Here is a 22,459-nt window from a genome sequence, read left to right on the forward strand (position 1 = left end):
TATCATCACTCAACCAGGTTTCGCGGAGGAGAAACCTCCCGTGACATCAACTATGAAAAATTAGCTAAAATTTGATAAAGAAAATAATTAAACAAATTGTGAAACAAGTTTATCAATGTTTTTTTAGTAAGAAGTTCTTGAAGGTTTAAATGATAATGGACGTTATTTTCAAAATTCAAAAAATAAGTAGAAGCATAATTAGCAGAATAATCAAGTGGAGAGGAAAGCAACTTTGATCAAAGTATAAACAGGAAGCTCCTTTAAGGCCAATTATATCGTTCAATGGTTCATCGACTTATAAGCTGTCAAGTTTTCTCTCTGATATACTCGCAATTTCCCAAGGGGAACGAACTAGTATTAATACAAGTAAGTGCTCTCGCTGATTCCAAACTTCCCTTTATGTAAGGTCTAATAAATATCTTTAAGGTTTTCTTTAGTTGTATTGTGTTAAGATATGGAATTCATTTCACTTCTTGTTTTAGAGAAAATATTACCTTAGTTAGTCCTCAACGTATTACGTTTACTAATTTTCACCGTTCAACGAGCATATCATAAATCCAGTTGTATCCCGAGTGCTATTCATCCATCTTTTTAAGTTTAAACTAACGTTACGCTGCTTTCAAACAAAAATAACTTTTTCTAAAAATATCAAAGAATGATCGTTATATTATTTTGCGTAATATTTTGCTCAATACTTTTATAACAGTAACAAAGTAAAACGAGATCAAGTTAAAACAAGAATTTTTTTTAAGAAACAGTTTCAAGATGAACTTAAATGAGCAATTATCATTTTCAACGTATGATTATGGCATCGATCCGTACGAAGCACATTTGGGTCACTTGCGAAGTAGCTCCTGCGCCAGGCAAGTTATTGCAAACGTCCCGTCTTCCGTTCGTGTACAGTTAAGACACGCACTCACTTGGAATATCAATGTCACACGCGTTTCAATGGATTACGGCAGGCGGTGAGATGAATAAACTCTGTCGTTTCGAGGCGCACCTGGAAGACGTGTGCGTTGTTTGCATCGTGACGTCATTGAAATGCTATTAATCAGCGCCCTGTCTCGTGCGTGCGTATCTGCCAAGCCCACGTGTCTAGATAATTGTCTTTTAAATTGATAATCAGAATTGTAAGTACACATTTTGTAAAATATTTTATATAATCTCATTACAAGCAAACCGGATTATTGAAAAGGTTGTTATGTCCAAAGTAATATAGTATAGAGGTAGAGAAATATTGCGATCGCAATCCCAAGTAGATATTTTCAATACCGTTATTCCGATGGTTAACATGGACTTCTCCTGCCGACTTTGCATATCGACAGCGAACTGTTACAGTTAGTACGTTGCTTGGGCACATTTCTCTAAGGATATTCTTGCACGTGACTGTAACAGGCGAAATGAGGGAAATATCTGTAGTTGTTTGGTATGGAGCGGCGTCATATAAAGCGAAATTAAAAAATATTAGTGTTCTTAACGATGGCGTTTTGGAATGTTTCTATGCTATTTTATTTCCTTATTGCTTCTTTGGAATGTATATTGTTAATCGCGTTTCCTTATTGGAATTGAAAAAAAATCTTTAACGTATTCTAAAATACTTGTATTTTGCTATCGAATGATTAAGGACTCACTAAACTGTAATGTACAAGAGTGATACGTGTTAGTACTCTACATTGTATGTACAAGATCTCTCTTACATGGTAGATTACCACCTGGTACGCGATGGCAACGTCCTATAACCAGACCCGCCTATCTCAGCAAGCCGCAAGCATAAGAATAGGAATGTCACTGCCGTTAGCTTAAACACGACCGTCCGTCAAGCATATGGTACTCAAGTCTGCTAAGTTGGGCGATTCGTTCGGATTATCTATAAACGTATTTCGAACCGGCCTGTATTCATACTGCCATATCGCGTAAACTTAGGCATTTGTCACGGTTCGGTGCGGGATTGTTGTTGGTGTTCATGCTCGATTGGCACCGTCAAGTTTTAGAGGTCGTTCGCTAAGCTAATCCAACGCTGTGGTCGACTTGTATAAATGCGAAGATGTCTGGGATTTTTTCACCGTATCCCTGATTGATTTACAAAGGATGCAAAAAAAAACTACTTGAAAAGAATTGTATTGGAACGAGATTCATTAATTGATTTTGATTTGCGGTGACAATCTTCGTTACTGTTCGTTTAAAAATCTTCACGGTCTCAACTAAATCTTATAGGTACATTAACACCTTTTTTTGTTAAAGTCTTCGAACACTCCGCAATATCAGATTGCATCGAGGCACTTAGATTGCGTTACGTTAAGCTTAGAATAGGTACATTAACTCTCTCTTGTTCAGAAATATTTCTCCACACGTTGAGCAACTCAAGAGTTTGTATCAGTTCCCTGGACACCACTTCTTTTGGATACAACAAGTTTTAGAAGTATCCCCCAAGGAAAGGCATCAAATATCGTTGCAATATATCGCTTTTAGTGTTAATGATGGACTCCGACGTCGACGCTAGTGCGGGTAACACGACGCCGTCGTGGCTCCGAAACCAAGAGACTCCTTAGAGACAAAGCCCCGGGAAATCTACGATCTTAGATCGGACACCTGCGGTGCAGATTGTGATGACCGCAGGAGAAACCTGCATGCAAAAGAACGCGTTCAGATTAGCGCGCGTCTAGTGCTCAGGTTGCCATCAGGTGGCGTGGTGTCGAATTGCTACCACTTGAACTAAACGAATACATAAAAAATTTCTTTATAAAATTTCATTTTTAATTTTAAACAATTGTTAACAATTAACAGTCAAATACTAGATGGACATAGACATACGAAACGAACCGCTATGGTTGTAGAAATGGAAACCGGCTAGATCACTTTTAGTTTCGTGGTGAAAGAAGTGGTTGGGGACAGCGGCGGTGTCATTAATCAAACAATAATAGTTCTTGCGTCCGATCGTGCACGTGGGCAGCAGCGATTGTGCATGCGCTATCTGGATCATACCGATCCGGTCCTGCTATTTTTCTTCTGTGAAGCGGCCGCTGCGGACGCCAAGTTATGGCCGGGCGATTATCTCGTAGTATATGGGGAGAACCGGATATATAGCTGGGCCGAGTTAGAAGTCAATGACGCATCTATTATGGTATAATTGTCGCTATTTATCAAAAAGATGCAGCCATATTTGTGTCGCGCTGTTTGCTTGAGGTGCGGTCGTCTTACGATAGGTCAACAACATTAATTATTCCTTTAAAAATTTAAGTTCCCTTAAGAGGTTATTTATAAATAAACAATTTTAAACAAATTTGGTGTAACTATCTACGCATTTATGCATCTTATTGCGCGATGAACTGGCAACTACGTAACAATATGCCCGGAGATGCTTGCGCCCCTGCTTTTCATGCCATGTTTGTTGAGAATCCCATAAAGGCCCAGAGGTGAAACCCGCATAAAAGACGAACCCCGGCAAAGCACGGTGAGTGCAAAGGTCAACAGATCGGACGATAGCCCCACATGACCGTACAAAGAAAACTGAACTAAACCGGATGATACGCTTATATGTCCTCAAGCAGAGTCGCTCAAACGATCCCGCGGGAGGCACTTAAAACAGAATTGGATATGGTGTCGGCAGTATCGTAAAGGAACCATAAATATATTACGTTCTTTACCGCAAATAAAGAACCGTACACCAAACGAATACTAAAAGGGCTTTTAATTCGACCGCGGAACAAATGTAATTCGAGACTTTGCCACCACGTAACAATGGTTCTCGAACGACCCGGGATGTAGGGGCCTTTAAACAGCATGCAAATACAATGCTACCAACCAACCGCGATACAGGCGCGGACACGTGGGCGAGGGTGTGTTCACATTGTCGCCGCGTTGGGCAACCGATCTAAATAGTTGCGCAAAACGTCTTTAATACAATCGAGTAGCGTTGAACGTGGGCGATCTAGTCGAATCCAGATGGCATTGACTCGGAATCCACTGGGAAATAGCTTAATATTCGTCGAGGGTCACCTTTTGTAATATCACCGTTAACAGCATGTAACAGGAACTGCTCATTTGCCTTCAATCGTTTAATACAGCGTAGGCCTTTCTTTTGAATCATACATCACTTGGCAAAACATTCAGCGTATCACCATATCAAGGTCTTGTTTGCAAAACAGAATGGTATTCAAATCTTTAAATTGATTTAAATTTATAATTGACTTCATTACATCTTTATATGATGCTGCGAATTATATACGGAATTATAAACATTAACATAAGCAATAAAGAAAGAAACTAAAAATGTAAACAAATGACGAAGACGAAGGTCGCGTCTTGCTTATAAGCGCGCTAGTTCTTATGATTTATATTCGTGTACCTAATTATGCGCGATACGTATTCTACATTAGACTATTTATATGCGTGACCTAAACAACAATCGAAAGTTTTCTAGTTGACCTGCCATATACTCGGTATTTGCGTAATAGATTCCTTTATTACCACGGTGCTCTTTCGGGGACAATAGGCAATTTAAATGGCCGCAACGAAAAACACGCAAAAAGAAATTCCTAGCGCTTAATTAAATAAGTAATTTAACGGCCTTTGTTGGGCGGCGATGATAGTCTCGCCTTTGCCCGAGAAAATTATTACACTGAATAATGGTATTCAATGACGACCCTGTTGTTTACACACTTTCATATAATCAACATTAATTACGCCTCACGCAAACGATAATAGGGGAATAATTAAGATGGAAAGCTGAAATGGTTTTTCCTCGACAACGTTTTCGCTTTATTTTATTTCATTTAATAGCGAGACAATTTGAAGTGATATCTCGGAATTAAATAGAAGAAATCTCAAGATAGTGATGTTCCACTTTTATAACCAAAAAATTAAAAATATTAAAATTCTTGAAACGACCTTAAAGGTGGGGTAATCACATCAACTAATTCAAGGTGGTACGACGACCAAAGTTTGATTCAATGCAATTAAAGCGTGAGAAAGAACTGCTAACATATAAGTTAATCGAGAAAAAATGTAAATTATAATTTTATGCGAATCAAAAAAGGTTAGTGCGTAAACATAATAGGTTAATTCATTATTGTTAAATTATTGATTTAACAGCACTTTGAATAAATTATGCAATACAAGAGATTAATAGAAATAAAGTAAGTACGTTAAATGGTTCTATTAATAGAAATGCTTAATGAGACAAAGTTGGCAATACATAATAACGTACTGATTAATAATTAAAACTGAAACTAACACTAGACCTAGATCTAGAAACATTCGAACTTAGCCGCACGTCACTCAAGTCGACTAAACCCGAATGATTTTAGTTCTAGGTCTTGTATAAGCTCTAGTGATAATACTAGTGCAATACTAGAACTAACCTAGACCTAGAACTAGAAAGTATCGGGTTTAGCCGTGCGTCTTCAAGCGCACGGCTACACCCGAATGTTTCTATAAATCAAACTTTTCAAGGATTTAGACAATTTACGGATTAGACAACGCAGACTGTTTACCAGAATCGCCATACCACAGAGATGCAAAGAGAAGAATGTGACCATAAGAAGCACCATAATGACTCAGTTGTAGCCTGTAAAATCTTGAACAGGGCAGAACAAGCCCTACTACTTGCACGAACACACAAGATCTTCAAGAACCTATAATTACTATGTGAAAAACTGTTTCGACTGCACCTCCAAATTTCGAGTTCCATATCCAAGCAAGACTGGGACTAAGTAGATAAGATAACCATAAAGAAGGCGAAACGAGAGTTCCCGGAGAGGAAAATATATATCAAGAAATTCCAGACAATAGAATGTGGAACAAGAGAAAGATGAAAGATAGCTTACCAGTAGAATCATTGGTGATTAATTGGTCCAGCACTTTACTAACGAAAGAAGAAACGACGGCACTAATCAAACGATTAAATTTCGAGGTCGCTCTAAAACGAGTGACAAAAGAAGAAAAATATGCGAAGTAGGATATACCTATATCCGTCAAGACGTCGCAAATGTGTCAAAATTTGCTGTTTTTGGCATCAACTTAAAATATGTTGTGAGTCTGCAGACAGATCCTAAAAGATTCTAGTTTTAGTTTAATTTCTACTAATACCGACCGTAAAGGTTTACGAGCTTACTTTTAGGAATCACTATGAAGATCGATACGTAAGAACAAAAGATTGTTCTCTAGGATTTTCTTGGATGTTAAAGTGAATGTCTCGTTAATATCTTAAGAGAGATTATAGAACCAAAAGCTGCTTTCTAGTATAAATGTATAGTCAAGTAACTGACTTTTTGCTCAATTACCAAAGCATCATGTTCATTAGATTGCACATTTAATGCTAAACAAAACGCAGTAGATCAATAGTTTCCATTTCATTGTATTTGTATCTGTTACATTAATAAATAGATCATAAAGTTTTGAGAGTGCCAGCAAGAAATGAAACTATTAAAAAATATTCGCAAAGGGTGATGATTATATGATGATATTGTGAAAGTGAAACCAGCTGAGAACGAAGGCTAATGAATTGGGTGCAAATTCTAGGTAAGGAAAAACTTATGAATCTTACGTAATTTCTTATTTAAAATGTATTTTTGCGAAAATTATGGAAAATAAAATGTTGGTTTTATGTTATACGGAAATACCTCCTAAGTAAACATACCGGTTCATTAATTATTGAAGCAGAAAACGAAAACGAATTAGCATGAAATAGGAGAAGATCAGCATGTAGATTAGTTCTTTAATCACCCAAAAAAAGTTAATTTATACATACTGTTATTTTCACTATGTTCAAATAACAGTTTCATATGGGATATTCACCTTCCAATATGCCACACGTAATATGTACATAGATAGATAGGTATTTAAATAACTGGTTGATATAACGTTATTCCTTATTTGATACTTCTAAGACTACTCCTCATTTACTGGGATTACCAGCGAATAAAAACTTAAAAATGTTTAAGAAGGGATTTAAATAAACCGGACTATCTCGTCGAAGTTTGCTGGCGATCATTAAAACGATGATTATTCGGCCGAAGTATATTTACCGTGGCAGAAGTTAATGAGAATCTGTTGGGAAACTCCTTTTCCACTACACTGTCACAAGTAGCACTCATAAAACCACATCGTGCAGTTGCGTCACTCGGGCACCACTTGTTATCATGTTCTGGGAAGCCATCCCAGCAATCGTGCGAGAATTTTTAATAAGCATTCACTCCTACTGAAGGATAAGGCACCAAAGGCTTTGCAAAGGCAGTCGCAGTAAACATAGTTTTGCCTGGCATACGGATATATTCCACGTTTCTGGAGTCCGTCGATAAGTCACGAAGCCGATTACTCCGCGTTCTCCATCGCTGGAGGTGGAGATGTTTGTGGAGAAGCGCGAATGCGTCAAGAAAGAGGCAACCGGCGAACTGACTCCGGAGAACTAACTCGTCGCCGACGTGCCTCAGCCGGCTTCGAACGGGGGAAACGGGAAAAGAGAGAGTGATTATACTAGTTTCTCGCTGAGAACGATGGGTCGAACCACGCCTGGAACTTAGACGGACAAAACGCCCGTACCGTTAGTAGCTCTGTGTCATACACGCCGATCGGGCCGTGGCTACTTAATTGGCCCCATAGATTTTCATAAAGAATTCCACGTCACTCGAACCGACTATAAAACTACATCGAGAGTTTTCATTCAAATCCAGCTCATTTACAATTGGAATAAACACGACCTTTGTAAAACTATGATTAATCAACATATTGCTATTTCACATATTCCATATATGTATGATAAGAACTTAATTCGACTAAATAGTCGAAATCAATAGCAAGGAATTACAACATCTCAATGTCAGTGCATTGGAAACAATGGTATTATCTCTAATGTCATGCTTGTATTGAGTAATTGATTGACATGAAAATTTAATGGTTTTCAATGCTTATCCAAAATATCTACTGAATGCAGATAATGTAGTTGCAAAATTAATAATAATAATGAATAACAGAAATTTAGGAAATTAAAGGGAAGAAATAATATAATAGTTCATGGTATAATCACTTAGGTTGTGAACGACGCCTAGTACGCCATCTCCGAATGGCGACAGTCGAGGCCGAAGTCGCCGTTTGGCCCAAGGCCGACCGGGTGCCCACTCGCCAAGAATCCGCCGACCGCGGGCCCCGATCCTAACAAAGGGCCGCCCGTGGGCCGCGCGGTACACCCCCTCGCGTTAACCGCGCCCGCGTACCCTCATTTTGTGCCGTATATCCCAACGTCGACACGGTGTCCGTCTTACATTTGTCAACGTCGCAATGATGAAAATTTTTATGTTTTTGAATTCAAACATAACAAAGATGTGATCATCAAAACCTTATTATATTCACCTATTTGTGTCATAAGCATTAACCATTATCACCGAAGTCTGAAGACGCACAGCGAAACCCGAAACTTTTTAGTTCTAGGTCTAGTGTTAGTTCAATAAAAATCTACAACAACCAAACACTGAATAGCAATTAAAACTAGAGTTATCACTAGTACTAGTGTTTAGCCGTACGTTCAGCTAAACCCGAATGTATCTAGTTCAGCCATGTCCAACTGGCGGCCCACGGGCCGCCTGCGGCCCGATTGCGATTTTTGTGCGGCCCGATAACAAAAAAAGGAAATCGCACAAATTAATATTTAAATTTTAATAATCGATAATACAAATAATTTTTATTACTTGGTCGAATGACGTTTTATAAAACTCCTATATCTTAATATATAAAAATGGAATCTTGTATGTATGTGGGTACCTATATACCGATTTTACTCAGTTATTCCTTGGCCGAATTTCACCAAATTTGGTAAACACATAGCTTAATATATTGGGAAGAACCTTTCATCTTAATTTTTTTGACACCGCCGCCGAGGTGTCGGCAATGACGATGTTAAAAAAATAATTTGCACAATAGCGAATCCCGATGTATGGCGTTTACGAATACAGTAAATACCCCGACTTACGTAGATTCGGAGATACGTAACTGCGAATTTGTCCGTTTTGTCGGGTATTCCCCTGTTTCGCTCAAAAGTGGATTGAATCATAAAATTTTCTAGTCCCTTCAGTTTATGCGAGTTCTTCGTAGAGAGTTGATTAATCACAGAGTTGATAAACTTATTGTTTTAAAAAGGTTGTGAAAATAAAAGTAAGTAATATTTTATTTTAATTTGCAGTCCTACAAAAATTTATTCGTTTCTTTAATTATACCAGAATAAATAAAATTGTCCATAATATTGACGTGCGATGTCGGGTAGGAAGAAAAGAAAACTAAAAGATGAAAACAGACAATTTAAAAATAATTGGGAAGATGACTACTTTTTCTTGCAAGTAAAAAATAATGCTGTGTGCTTAGTTTGTCGTGAAACGATTACTGCTAAAACTTATAACATACGAAGACATTATGAAAAACATACGGAACTTTCTGTACTTTCTGGTGGTGAACGCAAGGCCAAATTACACTTACTTAAAGCTAACTTAAAGTCTCAACAAAATGTGTTTCAAAAACAAAATCAACAATCAAACGACATTGTCAGTACAAGTTTAAAAATTTCTCAAATTATTGCTAAAAAAATGAAACCTTTCTCGGATGGAGAATACATCAAAGAATGTTTAATTGCTGCAGCTGAAGATATTAGCCCGGAAAAAGTTCATATTTATAAACAAATAAGTCTGTCTCATCAAACTGTTGCACGTAGAGTTGATGATATTTCCAATGAAATTTCCCTAAACCTCAACGAACATACCAAACAATTTGTGTACTACTCATTAGCTTTGGATGAAACAACCGATATCAAGGATACATCACAACTTCGATATTCGCGGAGTTGATAATAAGCTGAAAGTAACAGAAGAACTCCTTGATCTTGTGAGTCTGAAGGATACAACAACGGGCAAAGATATTAAAGATGCTGTTCTAAAATGCGCGGAAGATCGACAATTAGATTTAAAAAAACTTATTGGTATTACAACCGATGGAGCACCATCAATGATAGGAAAAAACATAGGAGCAGTTACTTTAATTTGCAAACATATTGAAAGCTTGGGACAAAATACATCATTTTTGGATTTATTTATTTGTCATTGTTTTTTACATATAGAAAATCTATGTGCTCAGTCATTAAATATGTCTTACGTGATGTCAGTTGTCATTAAATAATTCATTAAAACACCGCCAGTTTCAAGAATACCTTCGCGAACTGGAGTCCGAGTACTGTGACCTAATATATTACGCCAAAATACGATGGTTGAGTCGTGGAAAATGTTTATTAAGATTTTGGAACCTCAGGGAAGAAATTAGAATTTTCATGAATGAGAACGGCGAAGACGTTCCACAATTATACGATGAAAAATGGTTGTTGGATTTGTGTTTCTTAATAGATATCACAACTAAATTAAATGAACTAAATCAGAATCTTCAAGGAGAAAATAAATTAATTACGAATTGCTATCAAGACATAAAGATATTCATTGCTAAATTAAAATATTTTCAAAATCAACTGAAATCGAATAATGCCACACATTTCCCTCACTTAAATGATTTCGAAATGGAAAATAAACCCATTTCCGAATATTCGCATAATATTAAAGATTTGCCTACCTAGAAAAATTTGAGCAAATGTTCAATATTTTTAATTGTCCATTTAATATTGATGTGAATTCAGCTCCAGGTTATTTACAACTGGAACTTATCGATCTGCAGTCCAATTCAGAAATGAAATTAAGGTTTGAGGACATCAATATAGTCGACTTTTATGGAAAATATATCCAGGAAGATAAGTTTCCTAATTTGAAAAAATTAGCTATGTGTATTGTGGCAGCAAACGGCACAACATATCTGTGAGTCATTTCTTTCTAGATTAAAATTAGTCAAAACCAAAGACCGTAACAGGCTCACCGACGCAAATTTGACGAATCAGTTACGTTGTGCCACAACAAAATTAGAAGTTGATATTAAAAAAATTTCAAATAAAATAAATAAACAAGTTTCACATTAAATATCTGTTGTAATTTACTGAAATACCTATATATTATTGTGTATATCTGTGTACATGCTAGTTTGTGTATACGTATCTCATTTGAGCGCGAGTGTGCGCTAGAATTGAAATTTTCTTGTTCAGGTGGGTGGCGGCCCAAGAGTAATTTGGGTTGGACATGGCTGATCTAGTTCAATCATCCTAGTGACCAAAACATCCAAGAAAGGTAACTGTTTAATAAATAAATTGGAATAACTGTGACGTTGCGCAATACCAGCGCGTGCCGTTTTTCATTGTTCAGCAGCATGAAAAATATCAAACAATTACTGGCGACTTTCTACGGCGGCCGTTCTCTATCTGTCAAGAGAACAGGGTCGTGTTGCGTTCGTTAACACTAAACTTGTCGATGTTTACAAAAAGTTCAAAGTCCCCTAAGGAAAATATTAAAGAATGTTACTAATTTTTTTCTCAAATTACTATCTACATATTTTAACATAATTAACAATTAAATGACAAACTTTATTTACCGATTATAACCAATATAAAACCGGATACCACAAAAACCAATACGTATTAGATCATCAACATGTATCATTGATATTCATTCTGTGAATTCTTTTTATGCAAATTTAACTTACTACAGCTCTGAATCGATCTTTGGCATATCGTGAATTGAATGACATGCTGCTAAACTGAATTAGGAACAATTTCGAACTATTGCCAATTATTACGACATTCTGCAAACATGACGGTCATTTGGGTTAATTGATACAGATGTCGTATCCAATGCTATGAATCACACATTCAGACAAAGTTGTTTTGTTTTCTTTCAATAACAGACAATAAATATGACTGTTAGAAAATATTTTGTTTTGAATATTTCTATACAAGATGTTTTAACCTTTTCCTTCCAGTAATGGTATTTGCATTATTGTAAACATATAAAAAAATATTCACAGAACATTAAATTTATTCGACGAATTTATTGATCTGTTAATTCACTATGATTTAACTACAGAATTGAATGTATTAAAATGAGTTAATATGCTAGTTACTAACACTAGCACTATAACTAACACCAGACCGAGAACTAGAATCACTAGACACTAAGGTCCTACATATCCTACATCTCTTACTTACTTATACAAATGCCAAGAAAACCTAAGAAAACACCAAAACCAGCTTGTCAAACAAGAAAAGATGATGCCAAATAGCCTTAAATTAGACGAAAAGATTGAAGTACCACATATTAGCAAAGATTACCCGGAGGAGCCAGAAGATTTTCTGATCAAATTCGATTCGAAATTTTACCGACAACAAAAAGACAACATCACCTTTTTCCAGGTTTCATAAACTGGTTGATGCCATTCATACCTCGCTAAGTGGATATTTTACCTCCAAAACTGATTCTCCATGGACGTCAAGCATTCCGTAGATCTCGAGAAGGTTGATAATCAACCGATAACAAAGCCGTGACAAGACCTCGAGTCACCTAGATCAGATCCAGAAAACTTTTCTACACCACTTTCGATTCTACTTGGAGTGTCGATAAATTACTTTACTTCCTCTTGCAGTGTTCTGATAAGACTGATAAGGTACATATTAAAAAAAGAACCACTAAATTAACTAATTCATCTGTTTCTATTGCTTAAGAACCAAAAGTGTTAGTACACTTTTCTTATATTTTTCGGGTGCTATAAATGCAGGAATCAGTTGTCTCACAAACACGACGTTAATATACTTCATACACAAAATTAGTAGAAAGAAAGAAAATGCCAATGGTATAGCTAACCATACATTGTTATGGTGACGACACTACTTGCAATGTAATGTCGCAGAACGCAATATCCTCCAGGGATCTGCAATTTATGAGGGAAGCAAATTAGAGTGGTTCAGAGTTTTGTGAAACAGAGTCTGCTCGCAATGGTCTATGTAATGAATGTGCCAAACGTCCATATATTTTTTGCAGAAACTATTATTTAAACAATTACTGTAAACTGACAGAAAGTAAGTAAACAATTTCTTAAGAGAAAACAACATTAAAAAAAAATTTATCATTTTTAGACGACAATAATTTTAAAATACCTGATAAATACAATTAAATAAAAACATTGTAAACATTCCATGAACATAAATTGAATATATATCATAAGAATATTTTCTTGAGTCGAGAATTTATAAACGGGAAACTGATAAAACTAAGTAATAAAAGAAAAACTAGTAATCGCCAAGTACCATTCACGCATGGGTGCCAACATAAGAGAGTCGATTTGGTCGGACGGATGGCTCGCCAACTGCGCGACCGTCGGGACGGCAATAAAGCTTTTGCCGATGTGTGCCTACAGCACACCAAACTAAACGCTCGGTGCAATGTCGATGACCTCCGCGGTCGAGTCTTACCGACCTTCGACGGTCAAGTGCCTTGCAATGCCGAGAGCATGAAGTTGGGCGTTGCGGCCCACACGACAAGATCTCTTCACCGCCGGCCCTTCTTCGGCCAGGTGAAAAGCCGAAACTGCGAAATTGCAATTTTTGGACGAGAGCATCTCGAAAACGCATTTCCAATTCAATCTCGCGATTGACTGCTACCAAAAGCAACCATATTTACCGTTAAGGATAACGCAGATGTTTTAAGGTTATACAGGAAGTGCTTCAACTAATCGGTTGAAGATAAAAGTGGGAACTGTTATTACCCATTAATGGTCTTTATTACTGCTTCGACGACAAATATTTCATTTGTCAAGCGATACTAGTAGTAGATAACAATTTGTTAGATACTAAAAATATTAAAAATCGTACAAACCAAATAGGACAAATTGGTTCGGATTAATAAGTAAGAACAAAGTCAATATTTTTGTAAGAATTTATACAGGGTGATTCATTAGCTCTATGACCAACTTTGGCAGATGAAAGGTGATGCGATTCTAAGGAAAAAATGTTATATGAATATGGGTCCGATTCATTTTGGTTAAAGAGTTACAAGCCTTTGAAAATTTTACACAGTTTAATAGGCAAATGAAAATGTTACATAAAAAATAAGTTTAAAAATTACAAAAATTGTTCGAAATGTCCGCCTTCAGCTTGAATACACGCCTCACATCGACGAAGTAAAGATTCTATCACACGACTTATGATATTTGGATCATTCCGTATGCTATTAGCTGCATCTTGAGTTCTGTCTAGTAGTTGCTGACGGGTAGTAATTTCTACATGGTACACAAGCTGCTTCATGTATCCCCAGAAATAATAATCCAGCGGATTTAGATCTGGGGATCGTGGTGGCCAGACTACTGGACCTCCATTGCCAATCCATTTGTTTGGAAAATGTTCATGTAACCAAGCGATGACTTCTCTTCCTCGATGTGGTGGTGCACCATCGTGCTGATACCACATATTTTGAACGATGTTAAGTGGTACGTCGTCGATAAAATCGAAAAGGTTATGTCCCAAGAAATTTTTGTACATATTTGCATTTAAGCGTTCATTTATCACCCATACAGGTAGCAAAGAATTGTTAAAAATGCCACCCCAAACGTTTACACTAAACCGTTGCTGAAATCTTCCTGGTCTAATTGCATGTGGATTTTGCAAGGACCACACATGTTCGTTATGATAATTATTTATGCCGTCTCTAGTGAAACACGCTTCATCAGACCACAGAACTTGGGAAATGAAGTTATTATTTTGAGCATGTTGCTGAATAATCCAGTGGCAAAATGCTAAGCGTTGCTCAGTATCTCCAGGATGTAATGCTTGAACATTTTGGCGATGAAACGGATGTAACATTTCTCGATTCAATACACGCCATACAAACCTTTGGGATATTTGTAACATGCTCGCTATACGCCGAGTACTAATTGAAGGGTCGTCAAGTACTAAATCAATAACACATTCTTCATTTTGTACATTCACATCATGGGGACGAACGAAATGTAGTGGAGCGGGGTTATCTGTTTCTCTCAGTCTGCGAAATGATGCAGTAAACACTGTATGGGCAGGTTGATGTCTATTTGGAAACCTACGAAGGTATTCTCTTGCTGCTTGCCGAGCGTTTCCGTTACAAAGCCCGTATACAAAAATAATATCTGCATATTCTTCAGTCGTAAATACATGCATTTTCGTTTTCGATCAAAACTCTGACAATTATAAACTTTGAAACACACAGAATAGAGTAAATTGAAATGTTTGACATAAAGAACTCAGTTTTGTTATCACAGCCAACTCTGTATTTGTGTTTCATAATTATTGTTGCGATTGCTGCAAATCTTTACTTCGTCGATGTGAGGCGTGCATTCAAGCTGAAGGCGGACATTTCGAACAATTATTTGTAATTTTTAAACTTATTTTTTATGTAACATTTTCATTTGCCTATTAAACTGTGTAAAATTTTCAAAGGCTTGTAACTCTTTAACCAAAATGAATCGGACCCATATTCATATAACATTTTTTCCTTAGAATCGCATCACCTTTCATCTGCCAAAGTTTGTCATAGAGCTAATGAATCACCCTGTATATTAAAATTATCTATTCAAATTTATTAAAGTGTATATAATCGTAGTTAAAGAAAATTAGATAAATTGCATCAAACTATCCTAATAAGAGTCTCATTTTCAAAATTGTATGGTTTGAAATTTTGCTGTTGTATTATTCCTTTTTGCTTGGATGAAGATTCAAGTAATAATTTGGGGTTGAGTGAATACTGTATTGAAGTAATCAAAGTTCCGATAGAAACAAGTACTTATCTAGAAACATCCAATATGCGAAAAAGAAAATAGATAAAAAAAAAGAAAAGCGGAACGCATGCGAAAGGACTATAATTTCACGTTGACAGACGGTGGAGTTTATATGGTGCGGAGCGGCCATTCGTTCTCGTGGTATCGTAACCCGAAGCGCCGTATGAACACGTTAAACGTTCAGCGCCGTAATGGGACCCCGAGATTAAAATAATCGCGAGACGAAGCCAATAAATCTACGAGCGCGGCCGCTTCTTCTTCTTTCTCGAGGGGAGGCCAGCGCGGGTCAACGCTAGTTTATTGTGCGGCGAATAATAGGCTCGGGCCACGTTGATAAACGGCCGCAATCGTCCGTATATGCGAATTGTTGCGTCTTTTGCACTGCACGATGTAGAAAAAAAAACGACCGCCGTAGAGCATTTTCAATTTATACCGGGCCCGGTTTGAAAGACGTCGGGGGAAGAATACGAAATCCTTGCGACTCATATCTTACACCGCGGCTCCGTAACGTCACCTCTATGAGGCAGTAACTCGCTGCTTGTCGCTAGAATGTTTCGAAAGAGAATGACAGAAACCAGTTCGAATGGGGAAAAATTGCCAGCCGTAAATTACTTAACACTCGAACAGACTCGACGCCAACGGATGTCCTAAGTCATGACTATTTCCAACTTGTACCATTCATCATCTTTCTTTGATTTTCAACGAGTGTAATCAGAAATAACTATTACTGATTTTACAACACAGACGTAAAAGAAAAAACTAGTTAATATAGAATTAGAATATTATGTCCAAACACTCTGTATATGGACCCTTAACTATTCCTGTAAGGATGGTCATCGGTCATTACCACGTTTTAGTCGATCCTGGAATTGCATGGCGCGGTTCTATAGAAAATTGATGCGTTTTCCATACCTGTTATTACGAGATGGGCCCGTGCTCTTTGCAGGTTCTTTGCGAGACACGTTCCAGCTAGTTTCAGCTTGGACAGCGTACCTACTCTTTGGTTAAAAGCTTTTGCAAAAGGGGATTTGCATCCGTGAGCGACTCGGTCGGTCGTTGCGGTTTTGCTGGTTCTCCCACGACCGATGGTCGCACTAATCTTTACTGGCGGCGGGGTATAGGTTACTATTCATTGCAAAAACCAATACCGACCACCACTCGGACTATTGACGGAATCGGGGAAAACGGATTTTGCCATCAAAGAAAACCAATTTCACGCACTTAAATTGATAAACCGGCATTTATAAAATCGATTCTACTATCTTCAATTTGTTCTAGACGTTATTTTATGTTACTTAATTCTTCACATTTATTTGTGACATTCCAATTCCAATTTGATCAGCAGCACCTTAACCTTACAAAATAAACTTTGATATAGAATTAATTTTATAACAAAAATATAGTGATAAGCAAAAAGAAACATTCGCATAACTGTCATAATAAAAAAGACCTTTCAATTTGCTCAATGCAATAATGAGTCAGGCCGTTGAATCATTAAAATGTAATATACAGTTCATGTTGTTAATAAATGAGGTATATTTAATTAATAACCATTAATAATCTATTCCAATTATAACGTACAAATAAATTAAAGAAATGCATTCTCGCAAAATTTGTAGCCAATTTTTTATAATACATTCAATATTTTGTTCTTCATCGTGCATGAAGGTCTCCATTACACGTGGTTAAACATTAGACAATTATATATACAGTGTGTCCCCGGATAGGTGAAACGACTCTTATAATATGTAAATTTTTTCGATATTAACTGTCATCTTTTGGGGTTCAGGCCTGCTTGATTAAAGACTAATTTTGAACATATTTTAAAATTTTAAAAAACAAGTGAGTGTTGACACTGAAGCTAAAACTTCTTGTGTGTCAGGTAAAGTACCTTTTCTGTTTACAGTATGGTAAAATGTTACTAAGAAATTTTATTCAGAATGAAAAGTTATGGCTATATGCAAATTTTCATCAGTCTACTTTGCTAAAACCCATTGTTTATTATTTTCGTCAATAATTCAGATTATTCGCGAGAAATAAACAAACCGTTCTGAAAATGTTCACAAAAAATTAAGTGTGTGTTCGCCCACAAAGGAAAACAGTTAATCATAGTTAATCAGTTTCATCATAATTTTTTTCTTAGAGTGAATACTTCTTGCTGTAAGAAATCTTTTGATTAAACGCCAACAAGTACTTCTTTTAATTCCAGTATTTGGAAATTTTTCACTAAATAAAGCAATCCGAAAATTTGCATATGCCCATAGTTTTTTATTCCGAACAAAACTTGTTAGTAACACTTTCACGTGCTGTAAACAGAAAAGGTACTGTACCTGCTACAAAAAGAGTTTTTCTTTCACTGTCAAGGCTCAATTGTTTTTTAAAAATTGATAATATGTTCAAAATTAGTCGTTAATTAAGCAGGGCTAAACCCCAAAAGATGACAATTAATATCGAAAAAATTTTACCTTTTATAAGAGTCGTTTCACCTATCCGGGGACACACTGTATGTATTAAGCCGTAATCGTCTCTTTCACGTCCTCCACCCATGTTCTTCGGGGTCTTCCTCTTCTATGCTTTCCTTGCAGATCCACCGCCAATCTTTTTAGTACCACTATTCCCATCCATTTTGTTCAAAGGCCTATCTTACCATATCAACCTTACTTTTCTATTCTAGTATATCGCTATCTCCGTCTGCCTTCATTCTTTCTTCAATAACACTGTTTGTAATGTGCTAGAGCGTAGAGTGTGTAGCTTCGTCGAAAAGCGTCCATTTCTAAGGCTTGTATAACCTTTGGTCATATTTTTTTGAGATGTTCCAAGTTTCAGAGATGTAATATACAAAAATATATTTCCATAGAAACCAGGGGGTTACTTACTTACTGTGTCCCACATAAAATGCAACATGTCAATATAATTTGACATTACAGTAAAACCTCGATATAACGGATCAATACGAAAAACGCAGTGTTCGATATAGCTCAATAAAAATATACAACAATCTAGCGCTGAATAACAAATAAAACTAGACTAACACTAGCACTAGAACTAACAGTAGACCTAGAAATAGAAACATTCCGTTTAGCCGTACGCTTGTTAGCATAAAATATCACTATGTTAAGGCAAAAGCTCAGGGTTGTTATAAGGACGTCACCTTTTTCCAAGCAAAACTTATCCTTTGCAAAACTGCCCAATGTCTGTACTATTAACCTATGCTGCATTTTATGTGGGACAGTGCAACTACATAGTAGTTTCGTAACTATGGTTACTGCATTTATACAGGCTGTCCCATATCTTCCGGATCACAGCATTATACGATTGAAGAATACATTATTCTGAAGCGATTTTTCTAATAAATTTTTTTCAAAATGTTTATAATCCGTACGGGAACTGTTTAAAGTCGTCCAATAGCGATTCACGGAAAGAATTTATTTCTCTTTCCGTGAATCGCTATTGGTGAGTACACGTGAGAAACGAGTTATGAACAACGCGGCAGACCGGCCGTAGGTGGAGCCGATTGCCTGGGTCTGATTTATTATCTCCTATTGGACGACTTTGATCAGTTCCCGTGCGGTTATTATAAACATTTTTAAAATTTTTTATTAGAAAAATCGCCTCAATACCCTTCAACCGTATAAATGCTCTGATCCGGAAGATATGGGACACCTGTATATTGCGAGTTATATGAAATTCCCGGAATACATACATTGATATACAGTTTTTTCTTATTTTAGACTACCATATGCCGTTTAGCTGTTTAGCTTTACGCCCTAGATTTATTCTATTAATTATATCAGAATTGTCCTAATTTCGGTGGGTTAACAAAATATGCTCACAAGGGTCAACAAAGACGTCAAGGACATCAAATATTAAAACGTTCAGTTGCTAACAATACGTGTTAAAGAACCGTTAAGAAATGAGGTTATGTATATTTCTTAGGTATAAAATAGTATTTACGTTAGAATAACCAACTCATGTAACTTTTTGTACAGATCGATTTTTGTTGCAAATTCATAAGGCGAATAACGGCCAAATGAACAACTAATATTTTTAACACTGGAGTATTTAGTAACTTCGATAGGGTAAAGGGTTCGATATAAATTTGAAGTTTAATTATGAGTTCAATTTTTGGAAATTGCAATTTATCTTCATTAAATCAAGTAATGGTACAAATTATGAAACAATAAATGAATCCTATTTGTGCGATTGTTGCTTCCGAAAGAGAGAGAGTCCACCAGAAGTAATTACAAAACCACCACGTCTTAATAAAGCAACTTTTCACCCTCAGACGACAGGCGTGTTTTATTTTTCTTTGAGAACGCGATAAATTAAACTTTGCTAGACAGAAAATTTATGTCTATTCGTGGCTGACCTCTTCGAACTCGCAGAACTAACGACTGGAAACAAGTGTCCAGCCGGTAAGGACCCCCTGGGTACCAAACTCGCCCGCTTATTTATTACGAAAATCCAGCAAGTTTGTAACATTCAAATCCCGTCATTACCAGCGGCGTGTACCAGCGGTTCTTAAACGCGCCATCCCTATCTGCCACAGAACCAAACTATACACTCGTCTTCTATAAATACACGCCGAGGCCGTAAAGTTTAAGCCATTTGCAAAAGCTCTCTCGCCTTGACTTCTCATTCTGGCCACATCCTTACTTTATGGCCTGGCGTGTATCTCGCGAATGCCAGAATGTAACCGAGACCGGCTTAGCGATATTGACGTTCGACCAATGCGGGTACCAAAGAACCAAGCCCATAAGCTGTCCCACACACACACGTACACTCCCGGGACTTGCTGCACCCTCGTGCTTAGAACCAATAACAGCGTTGCCGCACTTGGACGAAGATTGATCGTTAGAAATCGCATAATGATCAACATGGGCTTGTCCAAGACCGCGTGTACTCAGAACACCCAACTTTAATTTTAACCTCAACATTTTATAACCCATTCAAGCAAACAATAAAATAATTAATAGAAAACTTATTTTATATGTATTATATTTTACGTAATATAAAATTCCATGTATTTCTTAATTTTTAATATGTCATTTTATTTTATGGTTTTCTGTTTGAAACGCAAGATAAATACACACTTTATTAACAATTTTACACAACATTCAGCGAAAAGATAAGCATTAAAGAATAAATTGATTTAAAACTTATAATTTATTGTACTATATGCTTTAGAAGTGGGTCTGATAAGAATCGGAAGCCTATTCGATAATAAATTGAATATACCTATTAAGGACTTGTAATAAAAATTAATGAAGTAGTATTTTTGAATTTAATAATGTCTGTGTCGCCATCTAGTGGCGAAACAACACACAACATAATAAAATAATAGTTGTATATAGTTGCTAAAAGATGTCGCTGTGGTAATTTATTCAAAAATTATAGTTAAAATAATGACTTAATATTTTCCAATTTCTAGGTTCAAATTTCATTACCTAAAAAAGAAATAACTTTATAAATTATTCAGTTAATAAATAAGATAATAATTGGTACTCTATTAGTTATAAAAATAGAGGTATTTTTAAATGATGACTATTGTAGTATTACAGAATAATAATTATAGAAGGTGAGGTAATAATAAAATTAAAAATAAACTACCTTTATCCAGTAAACAGGGAAAAAAGAGATACAGATAACTTAACTAAACAGCTGGTTATACATATTAAATAATAAGTTATCATTTATAATGTGGAATGTTGTGTAATTCACAAATATTCAATATCTTAAACAACAGGAATCTTTATTCTCTCAAGTTTAAGCCTGAGAGAAGGTAAGAAATTCCTTTGCATGACTCACAAAAGAACCGAAAGAGAGAAAAACGATTGGAACAGGTTATTAAATTGGTTGAACCGTTATCAATATAATTAAACAATTTCCTTTTTATAACTATAAAAATAGAAGTATAAAAAATTATTTATAAAAAAACTATGAAACTTCAAAAATGACTTAACCTATGAATAGGTTAATTGTCAAACGTGAATTGATACCGCAAATAAATGACGTTTCGTATTATAAACGGGAAGTTGGAGTCTACGTTTTTTAACTGTACATACAAATTGGGAGGTGAAGTTTCCGTAACGGAACGAATAGGAAAAAAAAGGTGAAATTATTGATTGATGCCAGAAGGGCACCCATACTATGCAGACAGACAGTAAGGGAACACACACACGACGACGACTTACCTTCGGATAATTCTAAATCTAATTCGGCTAATTTCTCCCTCACGTCTTCGGGTAACATAGATACGTCTATGTTTAAGTCGGCCATCGCCCCGTTTCGCTCAACATTCACATGTAAACAAAATAAATACACACTATTGTTGCACTTCACCTCTTGTCATTACGGCCATTACGGATAAACTTTTCGTGAGCCGTTAATGCAGAACTCTATTATTTATCTGTCAAATTTTCAATTTCGAAATTTCAATTTATTATTGTTAATTTATTAATTTTAATTTAAGTACTTGTCGAAAGTATAATTTTCGCGTTGGTTTTTCTCAAATTATTCGTAAAATTTTGATTTAAATTTAAAAATTTCTTTGTGTTCTTTATCAATAGCGTCAATAGATGGCGATGATACCATTGACAAACTGGTTGTACTTTTAAAATTCTTTTTTACAGTTTCTATATTTTTCATTATATATTTTGTGTAAGAGAAAGAATTAAAAAAACTTATAAATAAAAAAATAGTCTTTTATCATAAACGTTGTAAATATTATGTTAGATAATGAGGAAGAAAATGT

General features: G+C 36.0%; 1 protein-coding gene across 11 annotated transcripts in view; it reads right to left on the reverse strand.

The window, feature by feature from the left end:
• The window catches only part of LOC111425167 (disco-interacting protein 2), a 144,887-nt gene extending 122,818 nt beyond the window's left edge, over positions 1 to 22,069 (reverse strand). For 9 of the 11 annotated variants that reach the window (XM_023059012.2, XM_023059003.2, XM_023058974.2 and 6 more), the window contains exon 1: positions 7,026 to 7,388. Coding sequence is in view for 2 of the 11 variants with exons in the window: in XM_023059055.2 (XP_022914823.1) it covers positions 21,900 to 21,984 (85 nt within the window). In the remaining 9 variants the exon portion in view is untranslated. Of the gene's footprint in view, positions 1 to 7,025; positions 7,389 to 21,899 lie in introns of those variants that run through there. The other 2 variants (XM_023059055.2, XM_023059049.2) reach the window with 1 other exon arrangement.
• Positions 22,070 to 22,459: the final 390 nt, after the last annotated feature.

The sequence above is a fragment of the Onthophagus taurus genome, chromosome 1 (genome assembly GCF_036711975.1).
Source record: "Onthophagus taurus isolate NC chromosome 1, IU_Otau_3.0, whole genome shotgun sequence".
Taxonomy (NCBI): Eukaryota; Metazoa; Arthropoda; class Insecta; order Coleoptera; family Scarabaeidae; genus Onthophagus; species Onthophagus taurus.